Source organism: Manacus vitellinus, unplaced genomic scaffold, assembly GCF_001715985.3.
Source record: "Manacus vitellinus isolate BGI_N305 unplaced genomic scaffold, ASM171598v3 scaffold_26_pilon, whole genome shotgun sequence".
Classification (NCBI taxonomy): Eukaryota; Metazoa; Chordata; class Aves; order Passeriformes; family Pipridae; genus Manacus; species Manacus vitellinus.
The window spans coordinates 6152303-6173929 of NW_021939960.1; the positions used below are offsets into that span (position 1 = coordinate 6152303).

Consider the following 21627-nt stretch of genomic DNA (forward strand, 5'->3'; position numbering starts at 1 on the left):
TGGCCCCAGCCACAAACCCTGGCTCCTTAATGTTCAAGATGTTTGAAAAGCACTGGTTCCATTCCCAGAATGCAAAGAGATGGCACTCCACGAGTAAAGATGCACATTTCAGATGGAGAAGGAGTTATTTATTTAGTCTGTGCTGTCCAGAGTTGGGAACGACCTCTTGGAGAGTTCATCTATCGTGGCTTTACTACACCTTGTGCTGAATCCATGCTGCTAATGAATTATGGACAAATGTGCATAAACTACAATATTTACATGTTTCATTGATTGAATATATACAAGGAAGAAGAGGGAGCGGCTGTGTTCACATAGCACATATTTCCTGCTTGTCCTGACATAAGAGATGAAACCACAGCCTTCCCACTGGAATTGATGCTCAGTAAGAGAGACTAAACAGTTTGCAGTGAGCAGCTGTGGCAGAGGTGAGAGCAGCACACAAGCATTACAGCATCTGGATTTGGCTGGGACATCTGAATCGCACAATCAAGAGAAAAAAAAAAAAAAGCCCCTTCCTCTGCTTCTGACTGTACTGAGGAAAAACCACCTGCAAAAAGAGACTGACAGATGGCACAAATCTACCAGCACACATGGTGCTCTTCCTTCCAAAATGGGAAAGAGGAAGTTAGAGTTCAGGATCCAGCAGTGGGAAAGCATCCTTCATCTGCAGACGTGTATCTGACCAGCCAGGCTGCTGTTGTCTTGTTGGTTATCTTCAGCATCAGGCACAGAGGCAGAGCTGGACTCTCCAGTTGTCTCCTCTCTAGCTTGTGGCATCTGTGATGGGTGTACCCACAGAAACAGTTGCTCTTATCAGATGGATGTAGAGCCCTTGCAGAGTTCTCCTGAGCTCACGTCATGTTAACACACCTGAGCAGTTGCATGTCAACACAGGATTCCTGCCTGGGCTCTCCGTGCCAGGTTCCTGCTGATGCTTATCTCACTGCTCCCAGGGTTTGCCAGGAGAAAGGGCTGTGCCTGATCCTGCTGGTGTTCATCTTTAACCAGGAGAACATTCCTTCCCTCTGTTTAATTCAGCCCATTCCATCTTGGGGCAAAGACAGACAGTAGTGAAAAGTGCAAAGAGCCTGGAGGAGGCTGTACCTGCCCACACACTGCAGGTCCCTGCTCATCCACACTCACACAGGGCCCAGACGTGCTGCCAGCTTAACACAGCTGGATGTGCAGCCTCCTTAGCTTGGCACTTCACAGAAACTTTCCAAAGCTGGATAAACATTATCATTTATGGCCAGGAAGTCAGCTCACAGACATGCTTCATCATGTCCCAGAGTCTTTGCCAAGGTTTCACCTCACCTCTATCAAAGTGCTCATCCTGCCTTGCTGGGCAACAGGCACAAGACACACAGGGTGTGCATTAGAGGGAAGTTACAATGAGAAGCAGAGACAACAATTGGGACTTCTAACAGGGCCAGGCCAACCAACATTCCTCTGTTTGCATTTCCTTGCCCTGCTGCTGTCACCCATCAGCATCTGAAGAGGCAGGACATGTGCAGAAGGACATGCTGCACAGATTTCTGAAGACATGACATGTTTCTGTCAGCTGGGGCCCACGACTGGAGGGGACAGTGTGTCTGAGCCCCAGCTGGCATGTAGCATTACAGCAGGTATCAATGAGCTGGCTCTATCCTGTGTCAGGGTAGGAGGACTGGGATGCCTTCCCAGCAGTGCCCACTTCAGCAGGAAGGTTAGACACAGCTGCTGCTGGAGCCTGGAGAACGGCAGCATTTCACCAATTACTCATTTTCTCAACTGAAAGTATCATATTTCTGCTGACTCCTCTGTGCTCCTGGGCTTGCTAACAGGGTACAGCAATGCCATGAGAAATTCTATTTACCCAGCACCTTTTCCTGCTGTATCCCAAAGGACTTACAGCTGTTATGTGATGACTATACAAAGCACCCAAGTAGGAAATGTTTTCTCCTCCAGTCCAGTGCAATCTGCTCTGGGTGAAATGCAACAGCTGTTTACCAATATGTGCTACAACATCAGAGAACAGTTTGGGGTCAAGAGCAAAGATGCCAAATGCATCCAAATGAGTGTGGAAGGAGGGGAATTCTGGGAAGCAAGAGACAGTTGCAAGTAGAAGTAGCACTGAACAAGAATTTCCAACACATCTCTCCTTGCTCAATTTTCGCTCCCTTCCTGGAGAGCCCCAAGCCATTGATTCACTCAAGAAATGTCATAGCATTTCCATGTTAAAGAATGATTTGGCCCCATAAAGCCTTTTGCCCTGGTACACAGGTGTACTGGCATCCAGCAACACCAACGTCTGAAAAACAAGGGACTGTACATTCAAATATTTATGAACTTCCTTTTGTCAGACAGTTTGGCACACTAAGGCAGACTTGCTTACCAATACATCTTTGTTTTAATACTTAACAGCTTTAACCTTGGCTGGGACTCACTGGAATTTTATTTTAGAAGATCCAAAAGCTCCACATGATCCTGATGAGAAAGAAATACAAGCTTCCCTCATCCAGCTGAATCTACCCGTCCCTTTTATAAAGGCAACATTCAAGCTGCAAACAGATGGCTAAAAGCAACACTTTCGTGGCTGGAAGCAGCTCTTTGGCATTCCAAATTGCCAAGGCAGATGGGAAGAGTCCCATAAGCCAAAATGTAACTGCTTTGCATGCTCTTTTTCTTTTGCAAAGAGTAATTGTTTAGCTACATACATAACCAATTTATGGTTCTTATGATTAGAAATGGTCTCTGGTTTCATGGGGACTCTCATTCTTATCTATTTATGATGAGACAATGCTCATCTATTTATGAGAGCATTGTGCCAATCCTTAAGAAGTCATGTGGGAAGCAAGAGACTTCTCTGAACAAGTTCAGAAACCAGTCCTAGACTTGGATGGAAAACCTCCGTGTTCAACATTAGTATCCCACCTTTCCATTCCAGCACTCTGCTCCCATGGGATGGCAAAGTTGTGGACAGGGAAACCAGACCAGGGAGTTGATCTGGCTGAAAAAAGAGTCTGACAAAACATTTAATTTTTGCTACTTTGTCTGGAGCAGTTTCTGATTCATTCTCAGGGCAGAGCCACGATCAGGAGTTCAGGACAGGACACAACTCACACCAGCATCTCCATTCTTAGCACAATAATTCAAATGCTTTTACACAGAAGTGGGAGTTTGAAAAAGGTACCTGTAAGGGTCATTGGGGTCCTTGGCATCACAGACGTCTGCGTGGCCGTGGCAGACACAGCGCCCGCCGATGCTGATATCTTTGATGCTGTAGTAATACTGCAGAGCACAAGAAGAGTTGGCCATTAGTATCTTTACAAATAAGATTTGTAACTGTTCTACTGAGGATTCAGCAGGACTTTACCCAATAAAATGATCCCCCCCAAGGCAACATCCAGGGATGTCTTCTCCCCAGAGGTTGCATGCACAGCCCTCAAATAGTTCCATCTCACTAGCAAGAGGCATCAAGGCCTGCCTTACCCTCCTTGTCACCGTAGGGTCCCTCAAAGCTTTGCCCATCAGGTGCCCGAGCAGAGTGTTTGTCTGCAGGAAGCGCAGTCTGATGTTGGTGGCTTTCGTGAAATTCCGCAGGAGAGGAGAGTAGGAGAAGTTCATGGCTCCGGGTCGCCCATTGACCAGGGAGACAACAATCTGTGAATGGAAGGAGGGAAAAGGCCGGCATGGATGGGGCCTTGAGCAACCTGGTCTAGTGGAAGGTGCATCTGCCCACAGCAGGGGGTTGGAACAATAAGTCTTTAAGGTCCCTTCCAACCCAAACCATTCTGGGATTCTATGAGAAAAATCTGTGTAATCCTGTGGAGTGGGGGTAAATTAGTTTCTCCCTTAGGTGAACCCAGTTATCCACATGACCGAATCAGTTCCCTGCCAATCTCATTTGGTTTAACTGAGTAGTTTAAGTGGCATCCAAAAATCAAGAGGGAACCAATTAGTAGGAGTATCTACAGCCACTGAGAAACCCTGGAAACTCCAGGGGATGAAAATGTGCAACTGCTCACCTCCCCATTTTCCAAAGGCACGATCCGGGAGTATTCAGTAGTGCAGATGGCATGGTCATCCCTGGTGATACGATCCACGGTGTGCTGTCCAAACTTCTCAATGCAGTCCCTCTTGGAAGCTGTTCATCAACCAGGGAAGACAGCAGTTAAGAGAAAAGGAACAATTCCAAGCCCTGTATGGATTTTCCCACGCTGACCACAGGAGAGATGGGTGTATGATCTTCGTTAAGCATTTACTACATACAGATTGCTTTGTATCATTAACTCTGTCACATGTGAGGGAGTCACTGTAACAGTAATAGGTAGAAAATGCTCCAAATCACCTCCCTGCAGTAAATGAGGGAAGTGAGAATGGCTACTGTACCTACTGCAACCACCTGCAGAGGAACCCACCCCTTTATTTTGGCATCAATCTCACAGCTGAACTAGCTTGAGATCTAACCCTGGTCTGGATCTGTTGCCTGGCTGGCACTGGATTTGCTGCACTGCTTCCACTGAACTGTGGAAGGGCCCTTTGCTGCCAGGGCTCTGCTCTTGATGAAGGAGCTGTTCCATCATTTCACGAGGCTCCTAAACTTCTTGGGTCAGTCCCAAAGCCAGCACAGAATCACACAATGGACATCTCCCACCACTTAGGGTGGACATGCAGGTGTGGGGAGGGGACCTGCAGTATTTGGGAGAGGCAGAGCAACTGCCTGCAGGATGTCTCCTACTCCCACCTTAATATGAACTCTGCAATTGCTCTTAAACCAACACTACAAAACAGAAATGCCAAAGCCACCAAGAACCACCCCCTGGGGACAGCAAACAAGGGCTCCTGCCACTAAGTGGCAATGCAAGGCTGGGTAAAGTCAGGGGACAGAAATGGTGCTGGCTCAGCGACCTGATTTGGGGACACAGCATGCCAAGACTCTCCTTGCAGCTTCAGGGATGTCCTGGCCCCTGTATAGGTTCTCCTGCAAGTCCAACACCCTTGTCCCCAGGATGTCTGACATCCCTGTGCTGGCAGGGCCAACCAAACCACTGTGAACGTGCCAGCACAGCTCAGGACCTGATCATGCAGGGTGGTGAGCACCTACATCTACCCATGCAAAAACCTACATTGTGCCATTCTCAAGGACTGTTCCCACAGGAAGAGCCTGGACAAAGGTTGCTGGTCTTCCCACTCCCATTCCACCTGTGCCAGGACCTCGCAGCAGTGCGTGCTGAAGCGTACATTGCTGCAGCTTTCCTGAGGGTGTTTCCATGTGGAGAAGGAGGAAGAAAAGGCAGCCAACACAACCTGCTGTTCCTGCCAGCAGTGTTCAGCTCACACAGGAAGCTGATGGGGAAACGTTAACCCAATTCAAGGGAATAATCCTCCAAAATCTGTCGCAATATGCTTCAGGAAGGCAGGTCCTTCATTCCATGTGCTGCTCGGGTAGGCTGAGCCAGGCAGGAGGAGCAGCAAAGGGGGAGCAGAGAGCTTCTGCCTCCCTACCTTCACCCCTGGCCTGCACCCACCCACACCTTGTCCCAGCAATGCAGCCTCACTCCATGAAACACTGTTTTGGCAACAGTGAGAGCTCAATTGCATCCAAAGGAAGATGTGGAAACATTTAACATAAGGTCTCTGGCCACCAAGCTTTCCTTTACCAGGTGCTTTTTTTAAAGGCAATTTACTTTTAAAGCCCCAGGCGAGGAGCCTGTCACCACTGGCTCAAGATGATTGATTTCCAGAGAGCTGCCACGGCTGGGCATGGAGACAGGATGCTCAGCATGAGGAAAGCCAAAGAACTCCAAATCTACAGAACTGTGTGAGCCAGATAATGGGCACTCTGAACTAAAGCAGAGTAACCCATCAGCTTTAAACCCCAGCAGTGCTTTAAGGAAAGACAGAAAAGGATGGAGCCTTGCTCTGTGCAGTGGCACTGCCCAGCAAAGCCAGACCAAAGGGGCTAATCCTGCACCCTGATCCTGCACAACACCACGAGGCTGTGTGGGTTTGCACGGACAGATGGGACCGAGCATCTTTCACATCCTGCCCCCATCTGAAACGCCGTGTGGGGAGCCTTTCATGGGGATAAATACCCCCATAAATCTCTCCCCAGCACTCCTGCTTCTCTTTTGGTGGCTGAGGAAAGCACGGTGCCTCCCCACCATGATGAACAGACCCACATTGCCACAGTCCCTCCAGCCCCCCTCCCTGAGAGGATCCATCAGCTGCAAGGGCAGATGCTTTCCACAGCAGGCACTTCTTCCCTACTCCCACAGAGCTAAGCCCAAAAGCACCTCAGCAGCCTGGCTGGGGGGCCTGGGGAATCAAACACCTCCCACGATGAGCGTGGCTTGAGGGGCAGCGCTGAGTTGGGGTGGACAGTGCCACCCCTGGCAAGGCTTGCTGGCATCTCTGGAGAACACTTGCATTTCTGCCAGCTGCTTTTAACCCTCTTACTGACCTGACACGTGTTTTTATTAGACCACCTACAGAATTCCCCATGCCAGAAATAAACCTCTGAAAAGGACTTCTTGTGCTAGCAAATCTGGCAGGTTTTGGAGCAGCCACCTCTTTATTTCCATGGGAATTTTCCACTGGGCTGTGTCACTGTATGTCACTTCTCCAGAGGGGTGGCAACAGGGCCTGATGTTGCAGGAAGAAAGAGAACTCCAGATGTTGCAGCTTTGCCACTACACACAGGAACAAGCCAGCGGGGCAAGAGTTCTCCATGCAGCACCAGACCTTGCAAAAACACAACTGTAATGGGCCCCAAGAGAAGTTTCAGAGCTGGAACATAAATTCTCAGAGACTACAGAAAAAAGCAAAGCAGGAATTCGACAGCACTAATTCCCTACTAGCACACAGCAGAGAAGAAAACATCTGCACTGGAGAGGAGCTACCACACCAAGGCAACACAGCAGTAACATGTCTGCAGCTCTTTCTTGCACAATAAGGGGCTCAAAATCCAAAGCACAGGCTGACAGGTAAGCCAGAAATATGAGCCTTCAGGGACAGCCCAGGGCAAGGCCTCCGAATGCTCCCAGGTCCTTCCTTGCCAGGTTTTAAGCTCTGGCTGTAGATCTTAACTCACATCTTCTCCCAATTACTGCTGCTGCTTCTGGGAGGAGCTGGTGGTTAACAAGTTCCTCAGCATCTGGCTACCCCACAGACCCTCTGGGAGAAGAGTTTTGTAGAACCAGCTGTTTCTTAAGGTTTTAATCAGAGAATGGGGAAGCCAAATGCACAGACTGGATCTCCACAGCCATCCTGTCCAGCCAGCTGTCTCTGATCCCACCTTGCACTGTGCCAGGTTCTCTGCCCTGCATAGGTTGTATCCAAGAACAGGGGACAGTTTTTGGCTTCCAGACTTTTCTGTGACAGCAGGCACTTGGAAGTGAGCTGCTGTTTTGCATCTGGAAGAGCTGAAATACACCAGTCTGGGATAGTACAGAGCAGACAGAGAAGAGGGCAGGGAGGAGATGACAAGAAATCTCAGTTCCAGACCTTGATCAGCAATGCCCAACTATTGACACCGGTGCCAACTTTGGCATTCCCATAGATTTGGGTGGGCATCAATGACAATACTTTAAAAAAGACATTTAGTCCTAGAGAGTAAAAACATTCTCTTGCCCTGAGGAGCATCTAAGCTTCAACTCTTGCAGCCTTATTGGGCAGAAAAAACCCAGGACATGTGCTGCATCACAGTAATGACACAGAAACAGCTCCAAACCCAGCCTTGTATTTGCATGAAGAGCCCTCTTCACCACGGCCTCACTACCTGGCACTGAGCTGCAGCTCTCTTGCAACACTGAAATACTCACAGGCAAAATACTGCCAGGGCTCGTAGGTGAGGCCGAAATCAGTTGATCGCTCCAGCACCCAAAGGTCAGGACGAGGGGAATTGGCAAATTTGATCAGGACATATGCCACGTGGAAGAGCTGAAAGAAAGGAACACAGAGTCAGTTGGCTGCTTGAGGCATCAGAACCAGGGAAAGCTTAGTGGGATCCAAGTGGAATGAATGAGCTGGCACTTTGCAGATCCTGCTGCTCACAAGCAGCCTGTGGAGCAAAATCCTCCGTATCTAAAAGGATGGTGATATAACACGGCTGCTGGAGGGAGCCAGATTAGGGAGCTCAGCTCCCACTGCATGCAAACAAAGCACAGACTTTGTGGCTATGGGCTGTACTCAGGTTGTGCTGGGTGACACCTTAGACTTAGCCTTGACCTAAGCAGGCAGCACTATAAACCAGCTATGACACTGTTCTGGGGGACTTGGCTTTTGGGCTGTTCTTGAGGTAAGAGGTGACACACTAACCTGCCAGCCAGGAAACATCCAACTGCACCTTGCAAACAGTATCACTAAATCCTCTTTTCTTTTTCATAAGGCATTCCACTTGGCAGCCCTGCTTCATCCACACAATCTGTGTTTTGAACATGGTTGCAGAAAAGCCCCAGCACAGCTCCCTCTTCCCCAGATGCCACACAGGGAAGGGAGAGCAGGAGACCCACTTGGCTTCAGCACAGATCCAACACTGGGCTTCTCCCATTTGTCTGGACACTGACATGTGCACACACACTCCTGCCAAGTATAAAATAAACGTACTCTTTAAAGAGCTAAAATGTCAGTGCTAGAGAGAAACAAAAGCCCCAGCAGAATTTCCCTTCCCCGGCTGGCACTGGCTTGCTCCAAGAATCCCCACTCCATCATCCTGTCACAAAGTGATATTTAAAGGCAAATAAAGTTCTCTTATCAGAGAAAATTCCTAACGTCAAAAACAACCCAAAAGGGAGTTTAGTGCTTGAAAGGCAGAGATTTATAGCTCAGGAGTCCTTCCTCATGCAGAGCTGGAGCTGCATGAGCACATACCCCCCCAAAGACTAACAGGTATCCAGAGGTACAGTTCTGCAAGGTGAGGGAGGACAAGGATGGCTCCATGCCCGTCCCAGCCCACTTGTCCCAGCCATGACCAGTTGCAGGAGGGCCAGAACAGCAGCCACCACCTCAGCCCTGCCCCAGCCACACACATGCTGAGCCAGAGGGCAAATATTAATAATAACATGCCTCCAAAATAGCCCTGACAATCCAAAAAAGACTTTTTAAAGGGCAGAAGAAACAAGGAAGAGGCATTTGAATCTACCAAGTCATCCAAAAAGCACATATCTTGTTATGGTCATTCAGACAAGGGGGCCAAGTGCTGGTGTGTGGGTATGGAGCAAGAGGATGGTGCAGCCCTGTGGACTGGCACCACCTCAGTCACCCCCTCAGCAGGACATACAGATAAAAACCTCTCAGGGTCGTGCCAAACACTCCTCTGGTTCTGGGGCAGCCTCTCCTCCACTTATCAGGAATTGCTCTGGTTCTCTTTGCAGGCTGGTGGTACCTGAATTCACACCTGGGAGTAGACTAAGAGGGCTTGAGAGAGATGCTCGGGGAGGAGTGAAGTAGATCCATCTGGGAAATCTTCATGAAGCACAGCAGGTCAGAGACCATCTCCAGCTGGGAATGGGCAGGAGGGTGGGATTTGTCACCTCTCAGGGTTTGCACTGGTAAGGACTGGTTCCATCCAGAATGGAGAAACCAAAGTGGCCACCCAGCACAGTTCCCTAATGCTAAAAGACTTGCAAACCCAATCAAAGGAGAAACAAACATCCCTTTAAAGTTAGTAAAAACTGAGGGAAAACAGACCTAAATGCTGCCCTAATTCCCCTCTGCAACCTCCATGTGTTTTCAAGGCACACAAGACTAGGTTTTTTTGGAGGAGCAGTGTTTTCTGCCCATTTACACTCTCAGCAAAGCTGTTATTTGATAGTGAAACCCAAGAGGCTTCAGCTCAGGCAGCTGCTTTCTCTGCAGGACCAGTTCTCACAGCTTAACATCTGCCTCTTGGCATGGGAACAGGGCTGAGCACCAGCCTGTGGAGTTACACCTTCCCTCCACTGTAAACCCTCCTCCAGCTTTATTCTCCAGGGAATAAATTAATGTTCCTGCTGGAATCTAGCACTGCCTTTAGCTGGACAAAATTCCCTGCAGCTCCAGAGTGCCTTTACATGTTCTGGCCTCAGGCACTGGGGGAGCCTCTGCTCTGAATGAACAGCAACCACAAACACAAATTTAGAAATGTGACATGCATCCCTCTCTTCTGCATTTCTTTTTGCAATGCCAGTTACAAATTTATAGTCAATAAATCCCATGGAGTTTCTGGGGGGGTCCTCCTTGATGTCCAGTTTTATGCTGGAAGGAAATGTCCTTGAGTCCAAACTCCTTGCACGCTTCTAGTTCTCAGAAGTCCCCTCCCTCTGGAGGGCATGGATTTCCATGCAGTCAAATTGGTGCAGCTTTTGCACAAACACTGAAGCAACACCAAAATCTGACACAAAACCAAGCCTCAGGCTCAGTGATTCACAAAATGAAAACAACAGCCAGAAAAAAAACTCAGTGCTGGTGGTTGCAAGTCCTGCTGAAGTGCCCCCGGGGGCAGGGAGGGGCAGGGTCGGGCAGCCACAGGCTCCTGACCCATCAGGGCCCTCTTCAGCTGAAAGAAGATGATGTAGATGGTTTCAGTACATTCTGAGTCATGGGAGACACGTACACACAGTGGGCACTGGGGAGAACTGTGTCTGTGCTTGCTGGGAGCTCTCTGAAAGGCCAGGCCCAACCCCACTGGCAGGGTTAGATGTCCAAGACCAGGGATGGCATGCTTTCATCTTTTATTACTGCTTTTCACAGGGAAGCAAAAAAAAAAAAAAAAAGAAAAAACCAAACCCCAAAAAACTCAGTTCTTGTTGGATTATTTCTGGATCAGCTGCAGCAGCTCAGCTGAAGCCCAGTGCACATATTCACTCTCAAAGCCAAATGCAATTCCTCCCTCCGTACCCAGACCCATCACTAGCACTGCTGTGTGCTGTTAGACTGCTGCTGAATTTTATTCCAGTCATGACTGCAATTTTGGGACACAAAGAAGCCAGCCAACACTGCACAGTCACTCCCCTCCAGCATGGAAGGGTTAGGGTCATTCCTAACAGAGCACAGAAAATATTCAGCAGTCTGTGACTGCAGTGAACCCAAAACTGGAACAGGACCCGCATCTGGTATTCAGGGGGATTTTTGTCAAGTCTGGTGAGTCTCCTGACCCTCCATCCAACATCCTTATCCTGCAGAACATCACAGCCTGCCGGAAAAAATAACAGCAGATTGCCTGGTTCAAGTGCATCTGCTGAGAAATCTCAGAGAGAGATGCAAAGATGGAGAAGTAGCTCTAAAAATAGAGCTGGCAGAAAAGCCAGACTTTTCATTCCATGTTTAGTTCCAGTACAGTTCTGCCCAACCAATATTGCAAGAGAAATGGTTGGGTTTTTTTCCAAAGCCTTTATTTAGCTCCTATTATCAGTCAGATGAATAAAAACCTCTATGCTCCCAGCTGCTTTGGCAATTTTTTTCCCTTCTTCATGGAGAAAGGAGGTAAAGCACCAGATCTGATGCACACACTTGTCTCCAGGCACACAGATTCCTTGCTCTCCCCACCTCTGAAAGCATGCCAGGTACAACTCAACCTTTGACCAGCGCCTGGGATTTCATGAAATGAGCTTTCAGCCAGGAAATTCTGACAGTATTTTAATTAGCAACCAGATTTCTTTCAAAATAGTAATATCCCTACATCTAGTTAATGTTGCTGTTAGTGGTTTAGAAGCAAGTTTCCTTAGTGACTATCACTGCCTGGAAGGATGGAGAAAGCACTGGAGCCAGGAGAGGAAGATGGAGATGAGGGCATTTCCTCCATCTCCCACGCTCCATTCCTTTGCATCTTTGGATGGTGGGCAGCTTTATCAAGCACCAAAATCCCATGAAAATAAAATTCTTATTGCTGCCCAGTGTGACAGTTCAAAGACAGGAAGAGTAAAAGATTTCAGGGAGACAAGAAAAAGTCAGCTGCTTTTGGAGCAGCACATTCTCTGCCCATGCATCCATCCATCCTCCTGTCTAAGCAGCACACAATGGCAAAACTTGCACATTTCTCCTCTATTCCCTCCCTTGAGAAAGTGATTTTAGTTTTCCAGCTCTGGGAGGCACATGTGGGAACAAAACAACAAGCTGGACCAGCCATATCCTGTGTTCCTTTGGTGAGGGAGTTCTGGTGAAGTCTCACTGATACTTCCAAGGCACCACAAAGCCATACAATAACATTCAATAAACAAACAAATCTTCATGTTGTTGCAACATTGGCAACTACATTTTGATCAACAACGAGGGGGGCCCTTTTTGGTCCTCTGACAAAAAGGTATGAGCAGGTTGTGCTGGCCAGGAGCTCCACAGAGCTCTGCTCCTGGCCCTGGAGCACACAGGAGTAGTTTGTACAGCAAACCACTCACTAATTTTCCATAGGACAGATTTATTACCTTTGGCGTTGACTTATGAAAACAGCACCATGTGAAAACAAAGCAGTTCATCTCTTCCCAACTGCTGCTGGATATCCCCATGGAGCTTGTGTGGGGATAGCATTGCCAGCACTGCTTATTCCTGCTTGGGATTTCCTGGAAGGATCAGGTGGACCTGCCGAGCAGGTGTAGCTCAATGGCAGTGCATGGGCAATAAATCCCACTGTTTTGGGGCACGTGAGGCCTCATGGACACACACAGAAAAGGGTTTCAGGACATGTACAGCAGGCACCTGCAGCATTTTGGGGTGCACTGCACCCCAGTCTGGGCCACTGCACAGCAGCTCCAAACATCTGTAAAAACCTAGAGGCAGGGAAAGCAGAAAAAGAACCACCATGGAAAGTTTGGAGGAGTGTTACTTATTTTTCCCCACTTCCAAAAGTGACCAAATGATTTTGCTCCCTCCCAAGTCCATCCATCCCACAAGCACTGCCTTGGTCCAGCACTGCAGCTGCAAGCCCACCTGCAAGATGTGGCAGGTTTCAGAGCCTGGATGGGGTTATCAGTCCACAGCAGCAGGGAGAAGCAGCTCTCTGGGAGCACAGGTCACCTCTGTCCACAGCCTGGTCACCAGCATTTGAGCAAGTGGCTGCTCAGCTGCCATGAGCTCTCGTCAGGCTTGGAAATGCCCGGCAGAGCTGGCACCGCACCAGTGGCAGAAGCTAAAGCTAACAAGAGATCAAGCCTCTCTGTGCACTTTTTATCCCCACAAACAAGTATGTGGAAGGTGGAAAAGCCCTGGAAAGGCAGAGAGCTTCTGACTCACTTTGAATTTCTCTAGGTCAGTGATCTGCCCTTTTTGCATCCTTTGCCTGTAATCATTTATTCTCCTGGAAGCAATGGATTTACTCATTAACAACTGACTGTCCCCCTGCTGAGCTTCTGCTGTCCTACAGCAGATTTATTTCTCCCCAGCCCATCCATCAGAATCCTTTATTAAAATCTCTCACATTTAGCTACGGGCAAGTGTGTGCCTACCTTTTATTTCCATTCACACAAGAACTACTTTAACACTACTAGGCAGCTAAAAAATGGGTGCCTCCCCTCCAAGCAGGCATGGCTTTTTATCCAGTCATTTTTTATAAAACACTCAAGTCCTCGAGAGCAAACAAACGCCCCTCCACACACACACACAAAAAAAGGCACAAAAGTCAGTGTTTGAAAGAGGGGTGTGGTACCAAAACACACTTTGCCCCCATTTTGCTCACAGCACCTAAAAACAATCTTTTCCCAAGTTACTCATGCAGGGTTACAGGGTTCTGAATGAGAAGGTTCCCCATGCTTGTAGCTCAAGATTTTGATTGCCAAGCTTTGGAAACAACCACCCATCCCTTTTGTTGTCTGCAGTGTCCATTGCAGCTCACCACGTCCATGCTCTGAAACCCTTCAGGGGGCCCCACACCTCTCAGAGAAACCAGAACTGCCTGTAAGCAGGTGGGTTAGCTCTTCTCTTCCTCCAAAAAGTCTGGGACAAGGCAGAGGCTTGGGAGAAGCAGTGCCCTGGCTGCCCAGAGCTGCTCAAGGAGGTGACAGCCAGCCCCTGCCCAGCTGAGGACAGGGGCCACAGAGCCAGAGTCCAGCACAGACCCGAGCCCCTGGGGAGGTGACAGAGCTGCAAAGTGGCAGCTATTAAATATCTCTGCAGGGCTGGGGAGAGAGACAAGCACTGAAACTCGGGGCACAGGAAAAGGACTCAGCTATGTACCAACCCATTTTGAAATTTTTCTCTCAAAACTCTAGAGTTTTACTGAGAGACATCAAAGAAAACACTCTCCAGGAAAAAACAGATTCAGAACTACCAGCCAGCATGAAACCTGCCCAGTGTCATAACAAGCAGCAACAGCAAACCAGTGCTTTATGATGCTATTTTCTAAACAGCGCCTGTTCCCTTCCTAAGCAGATTGGCTTAGATGAACAGCTGATGGAGCATTTTCCACAAAGGATTTTTTATTTAAACGCCACTTCTGAGAAGGATTTGGCTCATTCACTGATTTCACACACAGCACTGCTTTATCTTCACAGCATCCTCCTGTGTGAGCTGTCCTTCCCTGCCAGTGCCAGACACACCTCCGGCCAAAAATCCTTGGGGGACCAAATCTGTGGCACTTGGCACAAGGCTGGGCAGAGCAGTGCCATCACTTGTGGCCTGCACAGTACTGAATTGAAGGTTTGGACAGCCAAGTTTTAGAAATGACCTCCAACAAAGCAACAGCAAGAGCCTGATTCGCAGCAGGTTCAGCCAGCTGGCACAGAGGAGCATGGGCAGGACATGGGGTTTGGGGAGCATCCCGTTAAATCCTTGCCTGCCTGGAGATGCAAACAGCAAGTGCCACAGAGCTACAGGGGCAGTGTTCAGGGATGCTCAGACACCAACCTGTACACACTCAAACATGAGCCTGTGCTGAAACTCAGGTGTCACTGCAGCCAGCTGTGCTCAAGGTGGGCACATGTAACCAGAGGCATCCCTGCAGAGCAAAACGGGTCAGGACAGAAGGGGATGGCTGCAATTCCTTGGGATGAGGCTTCAGTCACTTACAGATAGGAGTTTGCCCACACCAGGCTCTCACTGTGCATTAGGAGACTCCCTGCACTTGGCTGAGATGACCTTGGCAACTTTCTAGGTTGCTGGGTGAAGTATAAAGTAACTCAAAGAGGAGACTTAAACATTTGTCTTTTAGCCCAAACTTGAGACAGCACATCCTCAGGGAAGGGATAAGGTGACTCTCCTGTCACCACAATGAGGACAGCCTTGGGCACCCCAAGGGGTACAATCACTTGGCCCCCAAGGCCAGCCCAGCCTGGGAGCTGACTGAGGCTAGAGAACATGGAAAGGACACCAAAAGGACTCCCACCCTTCCCAGTTGCTTTAATCCTCTTGCAAGCACCAGCAGAAGCCCAGCACAGAGGTGGTTGTAAAAAGGGCCTTAAAACTTCCTGGCGCTTCAAGGATTTCAGATTCTCAGACTATTTCCCTTGAGGTGTCAATTGTCTTTGATGGTTAAATACTCCTAAGAAGCTTCTGGGAATGTTTTTTTTTGGGAGTTGGGTGTTCTGGGAAAGTATCTGCATCAATAATTAGTTGGCAGGATTAGTGGCACTTCATACCAGGGTCTTCCAACCTAAGTGTCTGCAAGTAGCTCTCAGTAGATAGGTGAGCAATGAGCAGGTGGCCCAGGAACACTTGATATTCTAAAGGAGTTTAACTAGAAGTCGTTCAAATTCAGCCACTTAAATATATCCAGTCACCTACTTGATGATGGTTTTGAGGAGGAAAAAAAACCCAAACCCCTCACTGTTCTCAAGGCTGATTTTTCCAAGGCCCTTGGGTCCACTGCCTTATTTCTTCTCCCTTGAACTAACATGAGTTTGAGACTAATTTTAGCATAATGAAAACTATACCAGTAAAAACTCTATTAATCCCAAAGCATACAGAAAACAATGTGCTTTCCTATAAATAGAAAAAACAGGGAGTTCCTGATGGCTAATACTAACTGGTGTGCTTGCATCCTAAATCTGAAATTTTTAAGAAAAAGCCTGACTTGAGGGATTTCACCCAGCTGCAGTTATTTGAGACAGCAAGAAGCAACAGTCTCTTCAGGGAGCTGTCACTTCACACACCAGGAGAGTAGGTGGGGGGTTTTTTTGTAACTAATGGGAAATAACTGGCTCAATTTTTAATGCCAGATAGACTTTGAAAGGGAAAGAAAAGTCTCCTTGGAGTGCCCTATCCTGCAATGGCAAAATTTAGACAAGGAAAACATCTCTGTCCTGGAAGGAGATGACCAGTCCCTGTGCCCAGGATGAAGGGCTGTGCCTCACAGAAAGCTCCAGCATGGCACTGCTCTGCAAATCAACCTTTTAAATCCACTTCACTCTGCATCCACCTGTGTCATTCTCCAATGCCTCCCTTCACATGGACAACATCCCTGGAGAGTGGCTTATCCCAGTGCTGCCTTTGCTCAGGGAACAATGTAACACCTGTATTTCAAGGGTATCAACTGGCTGCTTTGTGAAGACAGACAGCAAACGTGAACAAAGGAGAGGATGGCACTGCCACAACCTCTCACAACATGGTTGAAAAAACCCACCTATCCATTACTCCTTGATGTGGCGTGGGGAGAAGGTGCAACTCTAGAGAAAAACCTGTCCCTCTTCCCCAGTGACTGTCCATCACTGCACAGCAAGCACTAGGACAGCTGGGAGGAGAGTTCAGTTCAGGCCCTTCCTACTGCCAAACTGTCCCAGCAGCTGTAGATATATGGTCTGTAAGGTCTCTCTGGGCATCAGCTCCTAAGACAGAGAGAGAATGGGCTCGAAATCAAGAGCTGCAATACTTTCAGCAATGACAGCCCTGCCTGGTACCTCCTGTTTATCAACGTGCAGCCTAATGGAGGAGAAACTATGACCTTGAGCACAAGAAACAATCCCATTAAAAGTCCATGTTCATTCCTCTACCAGCCAGTGACATCACCACTAAGGACTTCACCAAGAGTTTGTCAGTCATAGCTTGGCATTGCTGCTCATCTTTCTCATTTCCTCCAAGAATAATTGAACAGTTCTCAGTTAATTTGGTTAACTGTTCACCAGCTGCAGTGTGTGCTGAGATGCAGAGAACAGTGTCCACAGTCACGGATTGTTTGCTTTTAAAACATATAGAAGGAATCCGTGACTTTGGCAGCGATAGTGATGAAACTAAGTCATTAAACCCTGGCACATTCCAGATCCAAATGTATGGGCACAGCTGTGAGAAAGCACAGGCCCAAGGTCCAGCATAGCAGAGCCCACTCAGAGCCTCTGGTGTGCTTGGCTCCTCCAGGCTCTGCCCATGCCACAGCCCCTTCCCCATGAGCCTTCCTGGAAGGAGGCACAGGGGTTCTTTCTGCACAGCTCCTCCAACTCCCACTCCTGCAAAGCCACCACACCACAGCTTGCAAGATGCAAATCATCTGTGTCCTTATAAATTAAAGTCCAGGCAAAGCCTCAATGGATTTGTGAGTGGAGCTGCCTCCCCCGAGGAGAAGCTCCCACACAACCAAGCAGGAATTTCAGCGTGCATTGGGCCAAAATTCCTCAACTTCCTCCAAACAGCTCCTCACTGAAAAAAATCTGGTCTGACCTTTCATACCACTTCATTTCTTCTGCTCCACAATTAAAAAAGCAGCACAGCCCAGACCTCAATTTCTGTACAATTTCTGTATGGAAGCAGCGTGGGCTGCTGAAGACTGGGGAGTGTTGAGGTAAATCTCTGCATGAGAGAGTATGTGGCACCTACATTGTACTGCTGATATCTAAGCTCAACAAACACTGTTGGTGAGTAAATTACACCCCAATAAAGATGGGGAGCCTACCAATGTGGAACCCCTGAAGGCATTTCAAGGCAAGCAAAGAAACTGGCACAGTCAGAAAAGAGTCTGGTTTGGTTCTCAGTTCAGGTTCAACCCAAGAATCAAGGCCCTGAGAGATGTAGTACTCAGAAATTTTCAAAACCATGCCTCAAGAAAGGATTTTTGTTTGACAATGTGTCTTAAACCCCCAGGAGCCAGTGTGACCCTGCAACCAGTTCTGTAGCTCACTATCTCCCTGTCATCACTCTGCCTTCAACGCCTCCCAAACCCAGGGAGTTAGAGACAAGCCTGCAATGCAGACAGGAAGGAGACCTCTCTCCATAGGGTGAAGAAATCCCTAATGATACAATGCTGACTTCCCAACAAGCTGGAGTGGGAAGGTGGAAAATCAAGGCAAAATACACAATGATTAATTTTCCTCATTGCAGAAGTGTCAGACATCATATAATGGATTCGTGGAATAAGAATGCAGGGGAGGAAAAGCTGAGGAGGGTACATGAGAAACCTTTTGACTTAGGCCAGGTATTAAGAGCAAAATCCTTTAAACATGAATATAACAAAAAAAAAATGCAGTGAAGTAATATACCTGATATCATACAGCTCTGAACATAATGAACTTGTATCTAACAGGTAGTCCAAGTTAAACTAAAAGCTGTTTCAGGTACATCACAAACCAAGCTGGCTGTGCAGAGCAGTTGGTGGGAAAAGTAATCACCCTGACTGGACAAAAGTTCGAATTTCCTTGAACTTCCCAGTCTTCCAGTTCACCCGTATTCTCTGCAGTGCATTATCTCTGCTTGCAGGGTTTACTCCAGCCTTTTATTGTTGTCTTATCTCCAGCCTCTTCCTGCCCCAGCTTCAAAAAGAACATTGAGCATCACAGAACAATATGAATGAGCTAAAAAAAAAAAAAAGTATATATAAACACCCAGTGCAAACTCTTTGTCAGCCTGGCTACCCAGTACACTTGTGGAGGCAGGATGGTGTTTTGCTTGCAGCAATGAGGAGAAGCAAATCTTCCCTGGCTGATGAGGACAGGGTAACTACAAGACTTCCCCTGTGCATTAAGTGCTAGTCAAACCAGACCAACCTATCTGCAGCCCATCACTAATCCCAAGCTAGGCAGCATCCACTGGGATCACAGGAGGAGGAAAAGAGGCAAACGCATCTCAGCTATGTTTGTGCCAAGAGCAAAAATATGGTCCACTCTTGGGTACGATGGACTAAGCAGCCTATCTGCAATCCACGTTGCAACCTTTTTGGATAACAACTGTGTAGTAGTTGATTCCTGCTGTTGTATCTGAGAGAGTGGACTAAGAAGTGTTTCCGAAGAGCTGGGGGAAACTTTCTGTCTGGCTGAAGAGACTATGTCCCAGAGAAGACCCTTCCCATGGACAACATCCATTCATGACAACTGGGAGAAATCCCCATGCCTGTCACACCAGCAAGACAAATCCCAGGTGGCAGGCATCCCTCTCCCAACAGCACAGCAAGATGTACATGTCTGCAAGGGCACAGACCCCTAACAGCAGCCAGGCATTGGTGAGATGTCTCAAAAGGCACCAAAACCACAAAATACCAAATCAAAAAGCCCCAAACTGCCTGGTTCCAGGTCATCCCACACAGTCCAGGGCTCGTGAGCTACGGTCACACCAGAGCCCAGGCTGCTGCTGTGGGATTTTTGCACAAGCCTCTCTGTATCTGCCCAGGAAGAGCCCGGTTATGACACCAGAGGCTCCATTCGAGACAAACGTAATCTCCCGAGATAAGGCTTGTCTGTGGTGAAAGGAAATTGGCTGCTTTGTTTCAAACCAGAGCTGCCTTGTGAGTACCTTCTTGCATACCCTCGCATCTCCTCCGTTAAGCTGCTCAGCCCCAGAGGGTCAGCTCTGGAGCCCAGGAATAAATCACTGGAGTGGGCTCCCTGCCAGCACAGCCGGCAGCAGTCAGGGCTGCAGCCTTCTGTGAAACAGCCCTCCCTGGGACCCGCTTAATTGGGCCCTTTAGACTCGCTTCACATTTCCAAAAGAGGCCACTGTCCCCCACCACTCTTCGCTCTTTGCAGAGGCAAACCCAGGAGCCCAATCCATCAAAGCCTGATGCTAACCAAGACCAGTAACCAATTAGCAATCCCCCAACTGACTCATCAGGGGTTCCTGAAACGTAGATGTGCTGCAGGGTGTTCACCTACTCTGACTACACTGCAAGTCTCTTGAAAAGCAGCTTCGAGGTCATCCAGGCTATTCAAGTTTTAGGCTATTTTTAGGGCTCCAAATTATGTAGGGATATCCGGGAAGACTTCACAGATTTAGTCCCATTCCCACAGAGTTCAAGACTAAATTGCTCAGAAACTCATTTTATCCTCAAGGGTGTTTTCTTAATGTTTGGCTTATGCCCTCCTGCTTCTATTGGTATTTTAATTCTTTCTAAAAAATCTTATTAAACGTTATTTTAAAGGGAAAAGTATGCTGCAGTCTTTGTGGGAGAAACATATTTTAAAGCATTTCCCATATTGGGAATGGAGGTCTAGAACATCTGAAAAGTCCCATCCTGCCTTTCCCATCAGCTTCAGGCTGTTACCACAGAAAATGTGAGAAGCAAAAAGGATGTATATTTTTAAAGGTACATAGACAGGAGAGGGCACAACAGTTGATGTGGCACCCTTTCTCTATCTCTGCCTTTTCCAAGAAGCTCCCATCAGATCCAGATGCTGTCATTGCTGTCCCTGGCATCACCACCTCTGTCAGGGCCTAAGTTGAATGCAGCAACTACAGACAAATTCTTGCCATTGCCCAAATTTATGTGCTCTAACTCCATGCACCTTCTTGATCAAAGAGGGAAATTATGTGCCAAACTTTGGCAACTTAATTGCCTAAAATTAGATGGAATAAGTACTACATGGTATCCTGCAAATCTCTGATTTATGGAAATGCCCTGGCCAGGCTAGCCAAGATCACTGGAAGCAAGTTGGAGCATCCTTGCTAGGAGCAAAGCCAACACTGGCAGAAGAGGGAATGCTCCATGAAACTGGAATTCACCCCTCCTCCTCTTAATCCAAAATAGCCCCACTGCTGGCTCATCAGGCTCAATCCAGAACTCACTGCTCTGGGGTCAGATAAGGAGAAAGGACTCATAGGCTGGAGATGTGCTGTGAAGGCAGCAGCATGTTGGCTGGAAGTGGCAGTGCTGGAAGGTTCACACAAAGGGGCTGTTAAAGACTGCTGATGATTTCTGTTTTGGGGTTTGGTTTTGAAGGCAGAACCAGACACTTGACTGCTGAATCTATAACCCAGCAAAGTGACTCTGCACAGCCTAGGGACAGCTGATGTATTAAGGCAAGACCACAGTGACTCCCTGCCCCGTCCATCACACAGCAGCCACCGGTCCTGCTGCACAGAGAACAAATGATCCTAACCATCCTAACTTGCTTGTCTACAGCATATTATGTTTTGAAATATTTATTGCCTCCCCAATCGGAAGAAAGAAACATTTCTCTCCTGGACATAATGAAGAACACATTTCCAGTACTTAACAGCTGGAAGCTGGAAAGGTGGCCAAAGAAAATCCCTATTTTTTTTTCTTCCCTTTAAAGTAAGCATCTGGAAAACTCATTTCTGGAGAAGAGGAGCCTTCTCAAATCAACCCAAGGAACGAGTCAATTAAACCTGGTCGCTATTCAGAGGCAGGGGCTGATAAGATCATATTGTGAGTGTGATATCAACAACATGTTTTCTGTCTGCCTCTGGCAGGTCGACTCCAGGAGGATGAAGAGAAGCTGTTTTTATTTAATGAAATGCAGCAACTCCTCCAGGCAGAGATCTTTAGTATGGTTTCAATCAGCCACTGAAGTATCAGGGAAT

At 47.9% G+C, this 21627-nt stretch overlaps 1 protein-coding gene across 1 annotated transcript in view; it reads right to left on the reverse strand.

Annotated features, from left to right (window-relative positions):
- Positions 1-21627, reverse strand: part of LAMA5 (laminin subunit alpha 5) — an 81081-nt gene that overhangs the window by 42251 nt on the left and 17203 nt on the right. Inside the window, 4 exon segments of the mRNA XM_018073843.3 lie at positions 3176-3273; positions 3475-3645; positions 4011-4129; positions 7809-7926. Coding sequence (XP_017929332.2) covers positions 3176-3273; positions 3475-3609 — 233 coding nt within the window. The 5' untranslated portion in view covers positions 3610-3645; positions 4011-4129; positions 7809-7926.